Source organism: Dermacentor andersoni, chromosome 7 (assembly GCF_023375885.2).
Source record: "Dermacentor andersoni chromosome 7, qqDerAnde1_hic_scaffold, whole genome shotgun sequence".
NCBI classification, from domain to species: domain Eukaryota; kingdom Metazoa; phylum Arthropoda; class Arachnida; order Ixodida; family Ixodidae; genus Dermacentor; species Dermacentor andersoni.
The window spans coordinates 141,221,148-141,240,689 of NC_092820.1; the positions used below are offsets into that span (position 1 = coordinate 141,221,148).

Below are 19,542 nucleotides of genomic sequence, written 5' to 3' on the forward strand. Positions count from 1 at the left end.
GCACCAAGCAAATTCCCGGTTGACAATAGGGTGCGGTCCAAAACAATGGCGCCTATGACGTATTTCCGGCACAGCAATTCCTTCCGGCGCGTACGCAGCGAGCGAAAGCACGGCTTTCGAGATTGGTTTCTGCTAATCGGAGGAATTTGGGCCGCGGATTTGGACACCGCGACTATTGAGTTCAACGCATAGACATCGTCATCATAGATGAAGAGATAGAGACATCGTATACGGGATAGCCAATTGCGGCTACCCCCGCTAAAGGTTCTATCGCCCCTGATTATCTCTGTCCCCTTCGATTCTTCGCACCTTCTCGCCATTATTCAGAAACGAGAGTGCGCTTGCGTCTTGGGCGGCGGCTATTGTTTTCCCCCAAGAGTGCCGTCCTCCCTTGTGGCACACGGTCCTGCACTCGAGGCTCGCAACCTTCTTTTTTTTTCTACACGTCCCATGCTTCTTCCGTTTCGGTGTGTCTGCTTGGCGTGCATCCGCTGAAAACACATTACCGTCTCTGTCACCACCTAAAGACGTTACCGACTCCAACCTCCATGCAAATTGGCGATCCCTACCTGCACGCTTCGTGCCGGTGCTCGCGTTCCTCTCTTTCACCGTGTCGTTGTTATTATCTGCACTAACCTTGCACAAGAAATTTCGCGTAGCTCATATTGGCCAATCCCTTCACTGTGGCTACGTGTGCCGTATATATATATAATGAAGTGTGAGCTCAGGAGACAAGCTCCAGTCGAAGAAAAGAGGCGCACTGAGCCAGCTATACACGGCGTGACGCGCAAAAGGTCGTAACCTAGCTGTCCGAGCAGGGTGCCGCACAGAGGAAGAATACCCCTCGTCGCGAGCCAGGAGGGTCTAACTGGAACTTGCTCTACGCTTGCCGACGAACCTCTTCTCGGTGGGCAAGGGGGGAGGTGGCGGGAGGGGAGGCTAAGACACACGGCAAGAGCTACGACATGCGAGGACACTAGGAGGGAAGCGCTAAATATTCCTCCCACAAAAGGCGAGTCCGCGTGCCTAGACAAAAAAAAAAAAGTGGGCGGCCGAATAAAGGCACGCGTCTACCCTTCGCTCTCCCCTTCCCCCTTGCCCACCACCCCTAACCTGACTAAAAAGAAACGAGGCCAGAGACGGGACCAAAAGTGCGAAGCCGACAGCCCATAGCAAAAAGCGGGCAAAAAGAAAAGCACAAATGAAAGCACGAGCTACAGCCGGTTCCATTGAGTACATTCAAGAGAAAGCTTAGCAAGAGCTTCAGACAGCGCCATGCTTCTGGCTATTGAAACCCGGGGTTCAGCTCGCGCATTCACGATTAGGCGCAGCCGGAGCATGGCGGCGATAAACAATCTGGATGACGGCCAGAGAGAAGAAAGATGCAACGGCTTGAGCCACGATGCGTGCTTAAGCTCGAGCACATTGCGGCGAGCGGGGTGAGGCGGGCGTATAAGTGAAACCGGCAACGTTCGCCCGACCAGCACTTTTTTTATTTTAGGAGACGAGGCAAGGCGGTTTTTTCCAGGGAACGCACCACTGGAAGTGCGTGCCGCTTACACGGGGGAAAACATGAACGTCGCGCTGGTCGCCGGATTGGTCCTCACGTCGTTATTGGCCGGTACGTCAACACATCTTCTGCCTTTCTTCACATCAGGGAACAGACCTCATTGGTATTCAAGCCAGCCCAATGTCTTCGGCTTTTCTTTTCGACTGATTTCCGTGAGTCGGGAATAATTATGCACCGTCACTTATTAATGTATCAAAGTTACGCGTAATTTTGCCCCATGCGAGTGCTGCAGATTCCAATGAAAGAAACTAAAGGTGGTGGCGGATCCTTTGTACATTTTCTGACGAGTCATCGTAATTATACAGCGCAATTAGAATCTGATTTAGTCCACTGTCAGTTTTGTCGCGTCTGTTCATAAAAAAAGATACGATTTAGCGATTCGAACGACAAGCGCAGGTTAATTATTGTCTGCAGGCATTAAGAAAAAGGCGAAACTGTTAACCATCTACCTCGGACGAAACACCGGCGACTGCCAGTACAGCTTCGAAAGACGTAAGACATTACATCTGTAGTACGTACTTGAAATTCGTCTAGAGTACGTCTATAGAAGCACACCGAAGTACGTCTTGTAGAATATGGAATATTATACATGCTATTTTGTGTTGCTAGAGTGGACTGCAGAAAGCCATAAAACACAAGTTCCTATACAAGAAAACATACCATACTTCCGGACCTGTACGCCTGCATGATAACATGAAAATGCAAGCAGTTGCGAAAATAATATCTGTTATTTCTAGTTTCCGTTCTTCTTGCAGCGCATTGCAAAAACAGGATAGCATGTATACATGCTACCGTACGTGACGTATTATAAACCTACCTCTCCAAACGTCCTATAAACGCACTTCTGCAGATGTACTATAGACTTAGTTCTATATATGTAGTATAGACGTATTATACTACATCTTTCGAAGTTGTTCCACGGTAGCGTGTAGCCCTCGATTACCTCCTCCTGGCCTTCAAATTGCACAGCGTTCCTCTCAAAACCTTCAAGTAAATCCTGTCTCTTCATGTCATCACTCGGGTGCTGCGAAATCGGTATGAACTGCACGGCCAACTGATAAACAACTTCTGATAGGCACACGTCACAAAACTTGTTTGCGGCGCCAGCATGCGGCCATGTAGCGACGTCTGTTCTTTCGTTGTTTTCTAGAGCAACAATTTTCGTTATGTAAACATCCGATGAGGCATGTGATTCCTCATGCAGAATAGTTCTCGCGGCACAGGTATGCAATCCACGGGCACTATAAAGTAAACCTATATTTATCTGTTCTTATTACAAAATCCTGACGTCAAACTTACGTAACGCCGACGCAATCATCTGGCGGTCACCCGCCGCGTCGTTTGAGGCGCCCAATCGAACGCTCTCGTAGGTCACCCTTTTGTTTGCTTTCAAAGCGAATCGCATCACCCACCTTAATTGGCAGGTTTTTCTTATCAGATTGACTGACAAGAGTTGAGGAGCACACAGAAGTAGAGAGGGCTTCGGTGTGGCCGAGCCATTGCAGGGAAAACAGATAACTGGATGAGGAAGGTGGGGGCGGCGTCTGCGATTGGTCCACTTCCCCTTGCTTAGCTTGCGGTGGCTGGTGGAAAATATCGGCGGCGTGCAACGGAAGGTTTAAAATGCCGCTAAAAAAATTATTTCAATTATGGGGGTCTTACGTGCCAAAACCACAATCTGACTATAAGGCACGCCGTAGTGGGGGACTCAGGGAAATTTTGACCAGCTGGGGTTTTTTAACATGCACATAAATCTAAGTGCCACGGGTGTTTTCGCACTGCGCCCCCATCGAAATGCTGCCGCCGTGGCCGGGATTCCATCCCGCGACCTCGTGCTTAGCAGCCGCTAAAAAGGAACCTCAGCGAAAAAGAATTGGCAGAGCGACGTCGTATACGTGGCAAAAGGGCTAGGTGCACGTTACACTGCCAAGCAAACATTTTTATTACACGCAAAGAAATCCATTCTCCCCGGCAGCTCCGAGTAGACAGCGCCAGAGCGATCGGTGGGCAGACATCCTCTGTTCCTTTCAGAACAGAGCAGTCTCCGCCTATCCCAAAAAAGAAATCTAGTTTTGTTCGGCATATCAATGCATCTTTGATGTACACGCATCACTTTCACGCAAGGAGTTTTCGCGGTTTTGTGATGTCACGTGACAAACTGGCGAAGTGGGCGCAGCCCGAAAACGTTTGACAAATAACGGGCGGTTATGGCGAAGATGTACGAAAAGAAAAATATTTCTTTTGTTTACTCTGATTGTGCATAAGCCGTCTACACACGTTAAACCAGACAGGGAGTATTACCGGTTTTCGTGACGTCGCGGGACAGACAGGCGAAGTACAGGAGACCCGAAAAATGCTTGGCCAATCAGGGGGGCCCGATTGCAAAAATAAAAAGAAAGGCCAGTTTGGGACAGCTTTACGTTATGGAGCCCCATATTTCTTGATCAGAAGGAAACAACGAAAAAATTTGAATATAAATTGTTCTGGCAGTATATTATTTTGTATGATCATGTAAGTAAAACTGCATTCTCAGGAGGCAGAGTTGTCAGAAAGGCACGATGTGAAATAAAAAAAATTCGCATTCTAAAGGCTTTTCTTCTGGTTTTTCTTCTTTCCTAGATATTGGAACAGTTAAGCTGGAGGTTGAATCATCTACGAACTTTTTTTTTATTATGCATTGATCCAGATTCCGTAGCCACTGCACACTCAACCTTGCAGCAGAAACTGGTACATCTGATCATTGTGTTCTCATTATATAATTTATGTACAAGGGGTCTTCATTAAATGTTTCCACTGAACCAGCTTTGTTTTTTGCAGGATGCTGAAATTGTGCATGTTTAATGATATTAGTCTCTAAAGGTAACGTAAGAGCATAGCTTTACTTTATAGCTATACTCTTAGTATAACTAGTAGGAGAATAGCTAGTAGAGAACACCGAAATGGTGCGAAGTGTGATAATGGAACTAGTGGAACACAAAACGGTCATCAAGTCTCTTTATTGAAAGGCCACACACCAAGGAACACGTTCGAATAGACGAAAGGGATTTATAAGGAGCATTCCGAAACATCTGATGTAGTCAAGAACTGTCATGGTGAATTGAAATATGGTCGGACTTCGGCGGAAACGGCTCCAATAGCGCGATGACGCAGCTCCGCTATCGATGAACACACCATGCAACAAGCGTAGGCCGCTATTTTGGAAAATCGCCGGGTAGCCATTCCTAACTTAGCCCAAAATTTCAAGATCAGTGTAAGCTTAATGGAAAAACTCAATCAAGACCATCTTCATAGGTGTAAGGTATTCGCTCGCTGGGTTTCCTAGCTGCTCATACCTTTCCAGAAGCAGAAACGAGTCGATTGATCCCAGGCTCTTTTGACGATGTGCCACGGAAACCAGGAGAACTTCTTCAACAGGCTGATCGCACATTATGAAAGCTGGGTCCATCACTAGGATCCGCGGACTAAAGCTCAATCGATGCAATGGAAGCATCCGGTCTCACCGACTCCAGAGAAGGCGCGCGCTCAGCCCTCTGCAGGCAAGGTCATGCTCACAGTTTTTTCGAACCAGCACAGTGTAGTCTTGCCCAACAAAGGTTACCACAAATTACTTCGGCGTACTGTGCTTCTCCGCTGCGGAAATTGCGGGAGGCCATCGAAACCAAGAGACATGGCATGCTGACCAAAGTTGTCAGCCTTCTGCAAGACAATGCCCCAGTTCCCAGCTCCCACGTTGTGCGCTGCTACGGGTTTGAAATTTTACCCAATCCCGTTTGTTTGCCCGACCACTCACCATCGGACTTCCACCACTTAAGACAAAGATGCCATTTTTGAAGGCCAGACATTCTCGAGGTGATCAGACTCTGATTTCCAAAGTCAGAAGGCGATTTCGGAGCAACATGACGGCTTCTACAAAAGAGGTATTTTAAAGTTGCACAGAATGATGGGAGAAGTGCGCGTCCCTAAGTGGCACCAGGGTCCTTCAATACTTTTCATGTGGCCATGAAACTTCCGTGTAACGCTATGGGAGAGCTTCATATAGCGCCCACAGAGGACGCACAGCGGCGCTGGCGCAGGTAGAAGGCGGGCTGGAGCAGACGACGAGCAGACGCCACAGGCGTTCTGTGCGTACACTCGCTATAGCGCGAAGGTCGACTGCCCGTATCGACGTGTGACTATCTAACACATCTTACTAACACATCTTACTAACTAATCTAATAACTATATTAACTAACTGAACTCAATACCTAACGCAACAAACTACAAGAACAAAACCAACTCAGCAAAGAAACAAATTACATAATGCTTAATGCCTGCTAGGTGCTATAGGTGCTATAGGCGAAATGACTTGGGCAATGGTATCGCGGTGGTATACACCGCGATTGGATCCGTTGGTCGGATCACTAACGTACCTCCGCCGCGGGTCGGCCCGGCATTGGACTATCTTCGAAATCGGCCCACGTAAAAAAAAAAATTGTTGGTCAATGTCCACGGAGACGAGATCCGCCACAACCTAGCTATAAACAGCTTCGCTGTAAAACTGAGGAGAGGCCCAGCACCCTCCGCGTGCTAGAAGAAGAAAAAAGAAATGTGGAGAATGTAACGCAGTATTTTCTCGCTGTAGCGGTTATGTTGTCGGGGCACAATGGCGGTTTATTTACACGGTGTGTATGTGTGTGCGTGTGTGCTCATGCGCGTGCTGCCCCGTGTAAGTCTCACACCGCGGAAAAGGCGTCGCGTGTGCAGGATTGTGTTAGCCTTCGCGTTTTATTTCGCTGCGTTACCTATAAATAACGGCCGGCAGAGCATGGCCTATAGGCCATGCTCTGCCGGTCGTTGCTGTGGCCAGGTGTGACGGGAACAAGTAAAAAAAAAAGGCCTGAGACGAGTGCACGTGCAACGCTGTGCACGTATACGTATACCACGCCACGAACGAAGGACTATCTGGGAATATATTTGCCGCCTTCGGTGGATTCGCGCTAACCAGTCATCACAGACTGAAACCGCAGCGCTTCAGAGTAGGCACGACAAACGCGTTGCAGGTCAGTCCGACAGCTGTACACTGTTCCTGCCTTTGTGGCGCGTAAAACAGCCATGCGGAAGGATGGGAAAGAAGCGGCTACTGCGAGTAATTAAGGGATCCCTCGTTACCTTGCCTACTTACCCTCCTGAACCCTCCTTACGACAGTATCTTATCTGTGAGCTCGAGAGGCACACAGGGAAGGGAACGTCGGCGGATGCGGTGCCAGTGTGTACAGGGCTCGACAGAAGAGCGTGTACGCCAGCGCTCACATCAAACGGCCGACGGGCCTCACGTGGCCAGGTGAACGCGTTAGCCGCACGCATACGCGCTTATACTGTTCGGCACCGCGCGGAGGATACCACAGAACTCCGTTTCCGCGAAGTTTCACTTACCGCGAGAACAACATACCTCGGGCCGCAGTCAGTGTGTTTAAACGCGCAACGACGTTCTCCTCTGCTGGCCTCTTCTTCGGCACGCTGTGGCCCGTGACATCTCCCCGGGGCGCAGTCGTCCGAAAAACTTGTTCAATAAAGCAAAACGATTCCGAAAAAGCCGCGACCAGCACCCGTGTTTCTTCTCGTAAACTGCAGATCGGCTAGCCGTGGAATGCGATGCGCGTAAAGTGTGCTGCCTATCATCGACATCGACTCTGCGTTCTTGCAGCGCAGTGAGAATGCGGATATTTATTTTCAGAAAAAGAAAAAAAGAAGGCAAAAGAAGCGAGGGACCGGCCTCAGAGTCTACCTTGCGCAGTTCGTTACGAACTCCTTTCAACGCTACAGCACAATGCTCGGGCGTAATGACTTGGGCAAAGGCATCGCGGTGGTATACACCGCGATTGGATCCGTTGGTCAGATTACTAAGGTACGCGTCGGCGTCCGCACAGCAGCCCGGCGTTTGTTGCGCGCCGAAGGCGAGAGATGTAAACTATAGAGAGGTGAATCGGCACCAACAAGATGGCGCAGTAACGCCAACTCCAGCGCCTCTCCTTAGATTTTCCCTTCCTCCGTGTTTATGAGGTGGCGCCATTTCTCCTCTCCTACTCGTTTCCTCCTCCCACCTCTTCCCGTCACTGCACGGACGCGCCACCAGGAAAGCACAAAACTAATCAGGGCATTCCGAAAAATAGGAACATCTGTCATTAATTTTCATGTCGATTATATATAATTCCTTCATCACAGCATTCTATCACAAAGAGAGTAACTATTCGTTCAGTTTATCGTGTTCGCTATCGAACATGATAAGCGACCGGCCGACGAGGGTACGATAAGGGTTTATACTGGTCGGATCAAGTTCCGTAACATTGATAATGACACCGAGCTGCGTGGAGACGGGCAAGTGGCACAATGCTTACGCACGTACTTAGACAACTACCAGAACAGTTTCTGCGTGATTGTTTTTTTAATGCTATCAAAGCGCACTTCGTCGCTCTCCGTGAAGTTGGCCATGGGTCCTATTTCTTTAAACTTAACGTGCACGTTCTAACGGCATTAGTGAAGATTTAAGACGGAGAGTTGGCGTGTCGCGATGAGAGCATTTGAGAAGGGAGTCGAGAAATCTCTTCATCCACCTTTCTATGAATATTTTGCGTTGTTTCAAACACGGCATGCGTATGACATTCGCTAAGACGCAAATACTTCTCGGGCTGCTCGATCGCATTTGAACTTTACCATCTACTCTAATCCTCCTCGAACCGGGCTAACATACATTCAAGCGCACTTTCCACGCTTTCGCAGACAACGCTTAAACCAGTTTCAATGTTCCCTGCGGAAACGTAGTTTGGGCTCCAATATACGGTTTATAATTCATCATGATCCGTGTCGTCAAACGTGCGAACGCACTTATCAATCTCTAAGCAGTGTTCTGTACCTAGAGAGAGAAATGTTTTATTTACACAAAAGGCAGACAGGTCGACCTGAGCTGGCGCGCCTTAGTCTCCATACTCTTCACTCTGGAAGGGGGAAAGGGAGCGAAAATACTATGCCTAAGCTTGCATACAGATTGAAACTGACGACTGCAAGAGGATGGTAGGGGACATTTGCCCGATAGCGAACGGTATTTCATGTGACAAGGGGCTTAGCGCTATAGTACATCACCAAAACGGGGATATTCTGCACAACGATATATTAGAAAAAGAAAGGGTGTTGCAGGGAAGCGAACTTACAAGTTAGTGTAGCGAAAAGAGTCGAGATGGCACAGACTTTAAAAGGAAAGCAGCTTTAAATATGCCCGGCCATCTTTCCTATGTATTTTTTTTTTATTTTCACAAGCTTTTGATTAAACAGGATGTAGTTACACTGCGCAAACACAGCCGCTTTAAAGCTGAATCACTTCAGGCGATCGTTACTTACAAGGCAAACGAGAGGCTCGTTCGGGGAGACTTCGTCGCACTTTTCGTCGCGTGGCGTTTCCTCCAGTGATGATAGCAGAGCTTTCTTTTCAGTGCTCACGGCATGCCCGGTTTCGATATTGCCTGCGCTGAGCGTTGAAATTCGATCGCGAATATCTCAAATTAGGTGATGTTTTCAAGATTGAGCAAATAAGGGCGCATTATAATAAGACGGCCTCCAAAATTTTGCAATTTATGCACCTGACTCAACGGTTCAAGTAAGAACAGATAGCGATATTTTTTTTTATTATTTGTTGAGCTGAAACTCGCGTCATTCGCAGTAAGGTATGTCCGCCTCCCCTAGGCACTTCAGTGCAACAACACCAGGTTCGTTGCACTCGTACTCTTTTGATAAAAACTGTCAACATATTCGAAAAAGAAAGGCACCCTGTGTAATATGTGCCGGGCGCCTTCGTTTTGTCAGGCAGACAGGCTAGTTTCACATGTCCATTTTCCCCCCTTTATCTGCGTTTACAAACCCTGTGCATAGGAGCGAATCGGACAATTCCTCTGGTGAAAGCGCGCTTGTCTTAATACTCACATTTTCTTCCTCTCATAACATCGTCCTCCATCCCTTTTCCGTTCTCCTTTTCTTTTCCGCCAACGTAGAGCAGCAGGCTTGAACGCACAACTACAGGCCGACCACTCTACACCTTTCTACAGGAAATATTCCACTTTCCCTGTTGAAAAATACCGCTCTTTCATGTGTACCTCTTTTTCGTGGCTTTGTTGATTGTGCGCGCTGAAATCTACGAGAAAAATTAATACGTACCAACTCGCCCAACTTTCCGTTCTACTATTGAAAAATCCGGTATGCCCCTCATACGCCCAGTATCCCTAAATCCTATATTATACTTTACGATCCAGTATGAAGACCTCTACATTCCCATATAAACTCATACGATTACATATGATTATGGTACGGGGTATATGCTTGTGTTTTAGAGCGCAGCTCTTACGCGCACGTTCCTGGGTCAAGCGTCGGCGTGCCTCGGCGTCGCTTCTCGTAACCGAGTGAACGAGCACAGCGAAAGATAAAAGCGAAGGCGGAGCGGGAGATGAAAGAAGAGCGCGCGAGAAGGAAAGTGGACGAGGAGGCTACAGTGAAAGCATGAGGCGGAAAGTGGAGGAGCGGAAAGTAAACGGCTAAAACCCCTTAAACTTCGTAAAGTAGCGACGCTCTCCTCCTCCGCCTTCACTCCTCCTCGTTACTCCTCCCTTTCACGCTCCCTCCTCGACCACGGCGCCGCCTACACTGATCTAGCGTAGCAACGGCACCAACATGCGCTCCTCGCCACTTCGTAGACGCTTCTCGAGCAAAAAAATGGTGCTGACGCACGGCGCGAGGCTTCACGTGATGCTATTAGGCCAATAGCGAGGCGGCGTCGGCTTCAGCCAGAGCGCGCGAGAAGGTGGCGGCATTCTTCAAAGCATGGCACTACTTTACGAAGTTTAAGGGGCTTTAGAAACGGCCAGTGCATGCGCTTAGTTGCCGGCGGCCATGACATCAGCAGCTGCGTGGGCGATCGCATCTGCACTTCCGAAGGGGGGGGGGGGGGGGGGGGCAGGGTGGTGTGAGGTGGGGAGGGCTATGTTCGTCCGCAGCGTCAGCTGCTGAGGTGAGTCCGCTGTAACAGCGCGTGTGACGCGGTTCACTGCTCCTGCAAGGGGCGACGGCGAACGGCTACGAGTAAGTCTCGATGTGACGTTGCCTTGGGTGTTGTCGCCGCTGGTACTGGTGGTGCGATTTCCCGGCAACGAAGGGCCCGCTCTCGTCGTTGGCGGAACGAAAGCGTGAGAAGTGTAGTGCAGCGCAAGACGGGCCATGCGGCGACGATGGCTACGATATGGCGCCAGAGTAGCGTGCGTCGTCTGTGTGGAAACAAAGCACTGCATGAACAGAAGTCTGTCTGCGGCGGCTGCTGTGAATCACGCTGCCTCTAGCAATCTCCCGATTAGCTAGGCAGTCGCGCCACACTTCGCTCTGTTTGTAATGTGCCACACAATACAGATTGTTCGCGCCCGCTACGCGACTCGCAGCGTTATCTTCCTAATATAAACCGTGTACCTATGTAATCATAATGTAAAATATTGACACGCGAAATTAAAACACGTATAGAGCTGCGTTAAAATTTCGCATTAGGGAGTATCGCAATCGTACAAGAACATTTTCTTTGTTCAATAGGAAGCTGTGTCCTCTTTTAACTGCCCTATCCCTCTCACTCTGTCTATCGCCACGCCATCTTTCCTGCCGTCCAAGGGTAGCCAACCATAACTAAGTCTACTTAACCTTTCTGCCCTTTTTATACATCATTTGCCTCTCTCCCTCTCCTTCTCATTCAGGCTGCGAAGCGCAAGGGACCAAGGGCCAGGGCATGGTGTTTCCGCCATCGCCGGGAACCAAAGGGGGCGGTTACTTCCCAGAAGGCGGTGGCTTTGGCGGCGGTTTCGGCGGCGGCGCCAGAGGAGGCATGAAGGGCGGAGGCTTCAAAGGATTCCCGCAACAGCAGCAGCAGCCACAGCAGCAACAGTGTAAGCAAAAAACGTCGCCGGTCTAAACCTCGCACAAAAACTCGTTACATGCCCAATGCATCCAAAATTTAAAAACACGTAATCTTCCTGTGATATCTGCAGCTTACCTGAACACAGTGCGTGAGAAACCATGTGCGAACAACCTTGTGTAAGAAAACCTTGCGTGGTATCAAATTGCAACTCAACCGAAAGCCATTGAAGACAATAGAACTTCTACACTGATGTTGAACGAAGTTTTATTTGTGAATCCTGCCTGACTTTCCTCGCCGTGGCGGAAAGAGAAGCTTACAGAACATATCAAATCAACAGAGCTCAGCGATTCGCGACAGTCACGTCGTGCCATGACAAGAGATATGAAAACAGAGTTCGCAAAAGCTACTAATAGATTGGAACCTACTACCACAAAAAGTTCATATTGCAAAAAACAGCTTGAAGTACAGTCCAGTAACTAAACGTGCAAGGACACAAACACCTCTGTGTAGAAAAAAAAACTTTATTTCAACAAAAGACGATAGTGACGTTTTGAGTCACAATGGTTGCACCATACCACCAGGACGACAACATATACAAAGCACTGACCGTTGTATACACGGCCCGCTTTCAAAGAAATGTCAGCGTGCGCATGGCCTCGCTAACATATTACCACTTAGACGATCAGGAACGCAGCTATGCATAAAGTAATTGTCATCCGGCATTACCACTGTCGAAGGAGCTCCTCTTCCTCAAGAAAGGACAACTTGCCTCACAGAAACGACAGTAGCGCAGCGCAGAGCCTCTCCAGAAGCGGAAAGAGTGCAGCGACGACGTCCCGCGGGAACGACGTCGCACAGAGAAAACGTTCCCGCGCCAATTAAATGTCGCGCGAACTGGCCACGTGAGCAACGACCAGACGTGGAAAAGCAGTAAACTCCAAGGCCACGCAAACCAGCATGCACGTCCTTCCCAGATACCTCAGCAACGATGCACTGATTAGGCACAGGCTTGTTGGATTCTTGAATGGGACAATAGGGACACAGCGAAGACGCGACCATGCCCCACCGCTCTTTTCGGTCCCGCGCTGGAAGCACTGTCCACCCTAGGCACCACATGAAGTCGCGTAGGTGGCCTGGCAGAAAGGACGCCGCTATCGCCCCCCACTACGCGCCATGTTTTCCAAATGCAATACAAAGAATGAGAAATCGGGCAAGGGAGGCGACATAGCAGGACGTGCTCTTGCGGCCACCGAACCCAATGGATTCGGCTGTCTAAGGAGCGAGTTTCGTGCACAGCGCAGATCTTCTGGGCGCGCACACGGATTACGTCTGAATCGCCAAGCAGCAGCTGACAAAGACGACGCTGCGATGAGGCGTTGGAAACGTCTCTGCAGCTCGCGATAGCACGCCCACTTCAGCGGAGTCAGTCGATTGACCCGAAGGGCAATACGGGCTTTCGTGGCAGTGTCGGCTAGTCCATCTGACCTACGTCGTCTGAGGGCTCGTCCTTCGGCCGAACAATGTACGCACTACTGCACCTCGAGCGCGTCCCACGACTCTGGCTCAGATACGGAAAGAGAGGCGTGCAAGACTCTTGACAAACAAGAGCGCGAGAGCGCGTCACGTAGAACGCGTATGTCGAGGCGCCAAGGCTTCTCCGATGAGAAAGGAGGCAAGCAAACTTCAAGCATAACTGGTCTGTTATGGGCAAATATAAACAGGAGATGAAGGTGCGTAGACTTTCCACATCAGATTGTGAACCATACGGAGATAAGGTGCTTGGAACAACATAGGCGCGATATAACCTGTCAAAGTCACTCGGTGACCACAGACTCGCAGATAATTTGGACAGGGTGTGTGGTGCTCATCTCTATCCGAACAAAGCGGGTGTCTGTGAGCACGCCACGTCGTCCGCCCGTAAGGCCATTGTTTACAGACAGAGCCTTGCCGTATGGTGTCAAGGCCTGGAGGAGGGCTTCGTTCGGAACGAAAGAGAGCTAGAAGAGACAGGCTACGCTGGCGACCTGCGGGGCGACGGCAAAGACAGGACAAAGCTCGCCACCAATGGCAAGGCAGTCCTGATGACAAGGCCATACTCCTGACGGTAACGTGGAAGTTGAAGCCGTCCATCTGCTGAGACGCCAACTATTGAAGCCATCGCATCGACAACGGTCTCGAGACAAGTTCATGCAGGGTCAACAACATCGAAGACTTGGGAATTCTAGGGAGTCCACGAAGCTGTAGGCGCCATGGCGTGAGAGGTGGAGGTTCCTGACGTTGAACACGCAGAGCCGTCAGCAGAAGGTTGCTGTCTTCGTCTTCTTCAGTTATAGAAGAAATTGACTGCTGCGTGCCGAGTTGATACCGTAACTGTCTCGCCAAATAGCTCGAACATAAACAGCCTTACCCTATTTACTACCCTTACAGGTGTCCAGGCTGCTCGTCTGTTTTCTACGGTATTACTCACTGGCAGAACAAATTATACGTAACTGTTCTCATTGCAACAAATATTCATCATCGAGGGCACAATTCCTTTAATGAATCAAACATTTTTAACCATTTTGTACCTATCCTCCTAACCACTGGTCCACAATCGCACGTATACTGCTGTCACGCCAACCCCAAGTGCCGCATCGAAATGATCGCCCCGTGTTGATGATGACAATGTTTATGTTATAGCACATACTGTTGGGATCCCAGCGCTGACTCCCGTCATTGCAATCGCACCGCTGGCACGAGTTGTTGCAAATGGGTCGCAAGCCCCAAGGGTAGCGTTGGCCTGGCGGCCAGGGGCACAACTAGAAGCATCCGAAGGTCCTGGCAAAGCATGAGTCGACTGCTAACAGAACAACTTGTTTATTCTAGCATCGCAAAAGAGCGGCCGGTCAGGTCGACCGAAGTGGAGAGACGGGAGAGCACGTAACTCAACGGAAAAAATCGGAGCCTCCCTCGGCGTCCGGGAGCAGCTGCTCTTATACTCTCGGAGTCGAGGGGAAGAAGGAACGCCTCGTCAGAGGCGCACGTGATGCGCGGCACGGACAGGCTGAGAGACACGTTGGGACGAGTGTAGTGACGCATCCGCCGGGCCGGCGCCGGTCAGACCTCCTCGCTTCACACTTGGGGAGCTCCTCTCCCCGGCTGCCGCGCTTTGACAAGCGTGGGCACCAACATGCACACACACACACACGCACACTTGAAGACACGTGGCATTGAAACATGCCTGGACGCGCTTGGCGGGGAGGCGTATCGGCGGCGCTGAACGGGCCAAAATGTCCGCCGCTTTGAACGAAGCCCCGGCGTCCGTTGCATCCGCGCCGGCTATACCGCACGTTGTAGGCGAAACGTAACAATACCCAAAACGAGGGATCGGGCGAAAAGCGGGTGGTATATTTAAAATAAATCAGAAGAAATAAAGAAATGCCACAAAATATAAGAATTGTTATAATGCATAGCAAGCGTGCTCGAGAGCGGAAGCGCAAGCTCATATTTCGCCAAGAAAGCAGGAGTGCATTGGGCATTTTCATAGCATTAACCGCTTCACGTAGCTTACAGTACGCGAGTTGTATCTGCGTATATTTTTGTAAGGAGAGTTCCAATAGACTTTCACCAAGCTATGCAAATTGTTTATAGACAGGCGGTAAGTGACTTTCTGTGAAGTCTAAAGTTGGTTCATATACACTGCTTCGACTTAGCATTATAACGTTACCGTCGACTAATGTTTATGTCATTTTTCTGATCACTAAATTATCTACATACCTACCATAGCTGTATTTTTGTGAACTATATGAATTGTCTGAGGAAACCGTGTGGACTTCTCTCACCTTACACTTTTTGACGAATAAGGTCTGTAACCTTTCCGCCAAATCCTTGGATTCCCTGTAGACAGTATACAGACGTCTTTTTGTGACATAATATAATATAATATAACGAGCTATGGAAAGAAGAATGATAGGTGTAACGTTAAGGGATAAGAAAAGAGTAGATTGGGTGAGGGAACAAACGCGAGTTAATGATATCTTACTTGAAATCAAGAAAAAGAAATGGGCATGGGCAGGACACGTAATGAGGAGGGAAGATAACCGATGGTCATTAAGAGTAACGGAATGGATTCCAAGGGAAGGGAAGCACAGCAGAGGGCGGCAGAAGGTTAGGTGGGCGGATGAGATTAAGAAGTTTGCAGGGACAACATGGCCACAATTATTACATGACCGGGGTAGTTGGAGAAGTATGGGAGAGGCCTTTGCCCTGCAGTGGGCGTAACCAGGCTGATGATGATGATGATGATGATGATGATGATGATGATGATGATGATGATGATGATGATGATGATGATGATGATATGTCAGCAGGCTGGCTACGCGTGGTCTGTCAGAGTCGCATTACTCGCCAATTAACGTCTACAGCAGAGTGCGGGTGTAGGCCAATTGGTTATTCATGATTTTGGAAATTCACCGCAAGCAAAACACGACACTTAAAGAAAGGGTCAACCGCTTCGTGTTGACCCTTTCTTCAAGTGTCGCGTTTTGCTTGTGGTAACTTCCCAAAATAAAAATATAACGTCTACAAACTAGAACGCGTACCTAATCGGGCTCCCGGTCATACTCAACTCTTGACCACTAATGTATGTAGACTGTCTAAAATCCATAGGTTGTCTATAGGTAGTCTGCAGACAGTTCCCAGACACCCTTCTATGAATTGGATGAATTGCCTATAGACTACTTCCTTGCACTTTCTGTTGATTGAAGTATATAAACTTTCAGAAGCTCGTAGATTATTTGTAGACAGTCTACAGACATCTTTCCATGAAGCCTACGCATTCTCCATAGACAACAGGCGAACTTCGGGGCTTGCACTCTTCATTGACCATTGTTATATGTATAAACTTTCTGCAAACAACTCGCACATAACTGCACGGGCCACTATATTATTATCAAACCTTATCTATATTATATAATCAAACTCATCTGATATAGCTAAAATAGTGAATACTTACAAGTAGAAAGTGTCTTACAAGAGATAGACAAAAATCTACAGACTGGGTCAATTCATATTCATCACTAGCGCGATGAACAAGTTCACAAGTCTGACCTTCAAATCCGACCGTAATATGCAAATTCGCTGGTGTCCTGTCCTAAGAAGAATGCTTATCTTAGTTCAGGGACTTCTATGTACATACATCAGAACGGGGAAACCCTTTTTCTCGGCAACTACTGCACCGAATTTGATGGGGTTTATAACATTAAAAATAAAGCTGTTTAAATCCAATTACGGTATGTAGCAGGTGTTCTATTCACGCCGTCGGCTTTTTATACAAGAATTGATGAAAATTGCAAGAAGTAAGACTGCTAAGTTTACAACTGAGCAATGCAAAACTGTATCACAATTCTGTAAAATGCACTTACTAATAAATCTAAAGCGCACAAAATTTATGCATTATGCGCCGCTCTGAAACATACCAGTAATTCGTGATTAGGACGTTTTGCAATATCCTCGCAAACATTGTCAAAGCTTCAAATGAGCTCCAAATCATTCACCAATTTGCCCACTTTAGAGGCTTTAGGAGGTGCAATTCACAGAACTACGACATCTGTTTTTGTGCAACGTTACTGATTTGTTAACTGCGTGCTTTAATTTCTTTTAAAAAGAAAGCTTACGACTTTTCGGAAATTTTTATTAAATATTCCCGGCCCTAAGTCAAAATTGTACCTGCTACTGTCAATATAATCGAACTTTCTCTTTCGACCGCAAGAAATTCCATTAAAATCGATCGTTTGGTTATCTCATAAAAGTATTTATGCTCTTTATATGTACTTTAAGTGCCCGAAACTCCTGTCTAAGGCAGTCATTCGCCATTTTTTGTAGCTGTACCCTTCTACTAAGGAAACTAGGCGCACGAGGCACAGAAAATTCAAACTAAAGCCGGATGTGGCAGATGATGTCACCCGTTGGCTAAATGAATACAAGCGAGCTAATTCACTGGAGCAGTATCTTGCCCAAACCGAGCTGCATGTGTTTATTTGATGATTTATGTAAACTTCTGGTACATGTACCTCGGGGCAAGTTCTCGAATTAAAAGAATTATATATCGTGACTGGGAAATTTCAGTTAGTGTGGAGCTAAAGCTTCCTCTTAGGAGAGCTATCAGAAGTGTTCCGTGAAAGTTCGGAGGCAGCCTGCAAAGTTGTGCATTTAAGGCCGTTTGTCGGCTAACCCGCACAGCCAATTTGCAAGGAATGCATTTCCATGTTAACAGACGCTTCATACATAGGTAGAAGAAGAGTTACTAACGACTTTCGCCTAACTGTGGTCAATACACAAAAGTAAAAAGGGCAAACCATTGAGGAAAGCAACGTTGTTTTTGTGGACTTGGTTCGCTTGTTCGTTTTTTCTAGACACAAAAAAAAACAGACAACCATAACGACTCTGCGCATAAGAAACACAGTAACGTTTATCGAGACAAAGAGACAATTGCCATCGTGTACTTTTATGAGCGGGGAGCGTATATAAATTACATAGCCGAAATAGCTCGCCCGCAGCAGACATTCTTCTATAGAAAGTATATATATATATATATATATATATATATATATATATATATCCCTAGGGACAAGCCTACAGGATAACGCTTGTTCCCTACAAGCAAAGTCTCCAGAAGTACGTGTTACGTGTTACTGGGCTACTCGTTTCATATTGCTGAGTAGACCATAAACATGATCGCTTGGCGCAAACAAGTAAGGACGGCAGAAAACAAGGAGAGCGTCAAGTTTCGAAAGTTGGCGCTCCCCTTGTTTCTTCCCGTCCTTCCTTGTTTGCGCCGACCGATCATATTTATGGTCTACTCAGCAAAACAAAGTCTGCTTGCTCTGACGACGCACGTTCTTTTTTTTTTTTTTTTGAGACGCTATAGATGCAGCAACTGTTCTGATAAAAAAATTATCCAGCAAAACGGAGTTAAGAGGAAGCGTTAGCTCGGCGGCTCCTATCTAAATACATGGGAAAGCAGAAATCGTTTTTCTCGGCAACCACTGAACCAAATTTGATTGAGCTGGATTCCGAGCTTTTACGCGCCAAAACCACGATTTGATTATGAGGTACGCCGTAGTGGGGGACTTCAGATTAATTTTGGCCGCCACGGAATCTTTACCGTGCCCCCAATGCATGGGACTCCTTCTAAGCTTTTTCTAAGCTGGCGCCTTAAACGGATGTACCAATAATTGCTACTAGTACGCGCGTAATAACGAAAATATATCTGAAAAATTAATTACAACGCAAGTGGAAAAGAAGTAAAGAAAGAAAGACCACTTAGGTAAATATCTGAAAAACAGCGATATAGCTCATAAAAAACACACTAGGCTAACACAACGAAAACTCGCATCAACGACATATCTAAGCATAACAAACGAGTGACAAATATACAAGTGTGCCACCTTTCGCTGTGTTTCTTTTAGTTATTTATTTTTCCTGTCATTGCAGTCCCTCCTCTCATGTCCCCTCAACAGCAGTATCCAATGGGAGGACCCCAGCGACCGATGTATCAAGGACCATCCTTCGGCTGAGTCCCAAGCTCGACGCTCGCATCGCTCCGACGACGAGCGTCGACTGCTTAAGTGCATAAAAACAAAAAAATATCCAAAAATAGTGAGAGAGAGCACGGTGCTGGTTGCTTCGTTCTATGGCGCGCTTCTACATACCTTGAAAAATAAAAACGTGGTCCGCTGTCCTACCATTCCCTTGACACCTCAGTGCGATCGTGTGCTATTACTGCGCTTGGAAGGGATGCCTAACGCTTGCATTAAGACCATACATGGCATTCCGTCGTGTCTCAACAGAAATTCTACTGAGAGAACAGGAAGTCAATAGAAACACAACATAACTGCTCTTACTGTTTTCACGTCAAAACGCTGATAACCGAACAACGTAGGTCATATAATTGTATGTTGTAGTGTGTATTTTGAATACTTTTTTTTTTTCGTTGAACAGTTTGGCTAACGTTAGTTACGACACGCCGTATACGCATTGCTAACCTTTGAACGAAAGCCGGTAGGACGCAGCGTCATGT

At 47.7% G+C, this 19,542-nt stretch overlaps 2 protein-coding genes across 2 annotated transcripts in view; one reads left to right on the forward strand and one right to left on the reverse strand.

The window, feature by feature from the left end:
• The window catches only part of LOC126533728 (beta-1,4-glucuronyltransferase 1-like), a 350,896-nt gene that overhangs the window by 198,803 nt on the left and 132,551 nt on the right, over window positions 1-19,542 (reverse strand). The window lies entirely within an intron of this gene.
• Window positions 1,441-19,218, forward strand: LOC129385580 (uncharacterized). The gene is made up of 3 exons (XM_055072298.1): window positions 1,441-1,621; window positions 11,323-11,511; window positions 18,957-19,218. The coding sequence occupies exons 1-3, from the start codon at window positions 1,573-1,575 to the stop codon at window positions 19,037-19,039; spliced, it is 321 nt and encodes a 106-aa protein (XP_054928273.1). The 5' UTR covers window positions 1,441-1,572; the 3' UTR covers window positions 19,040-19,218.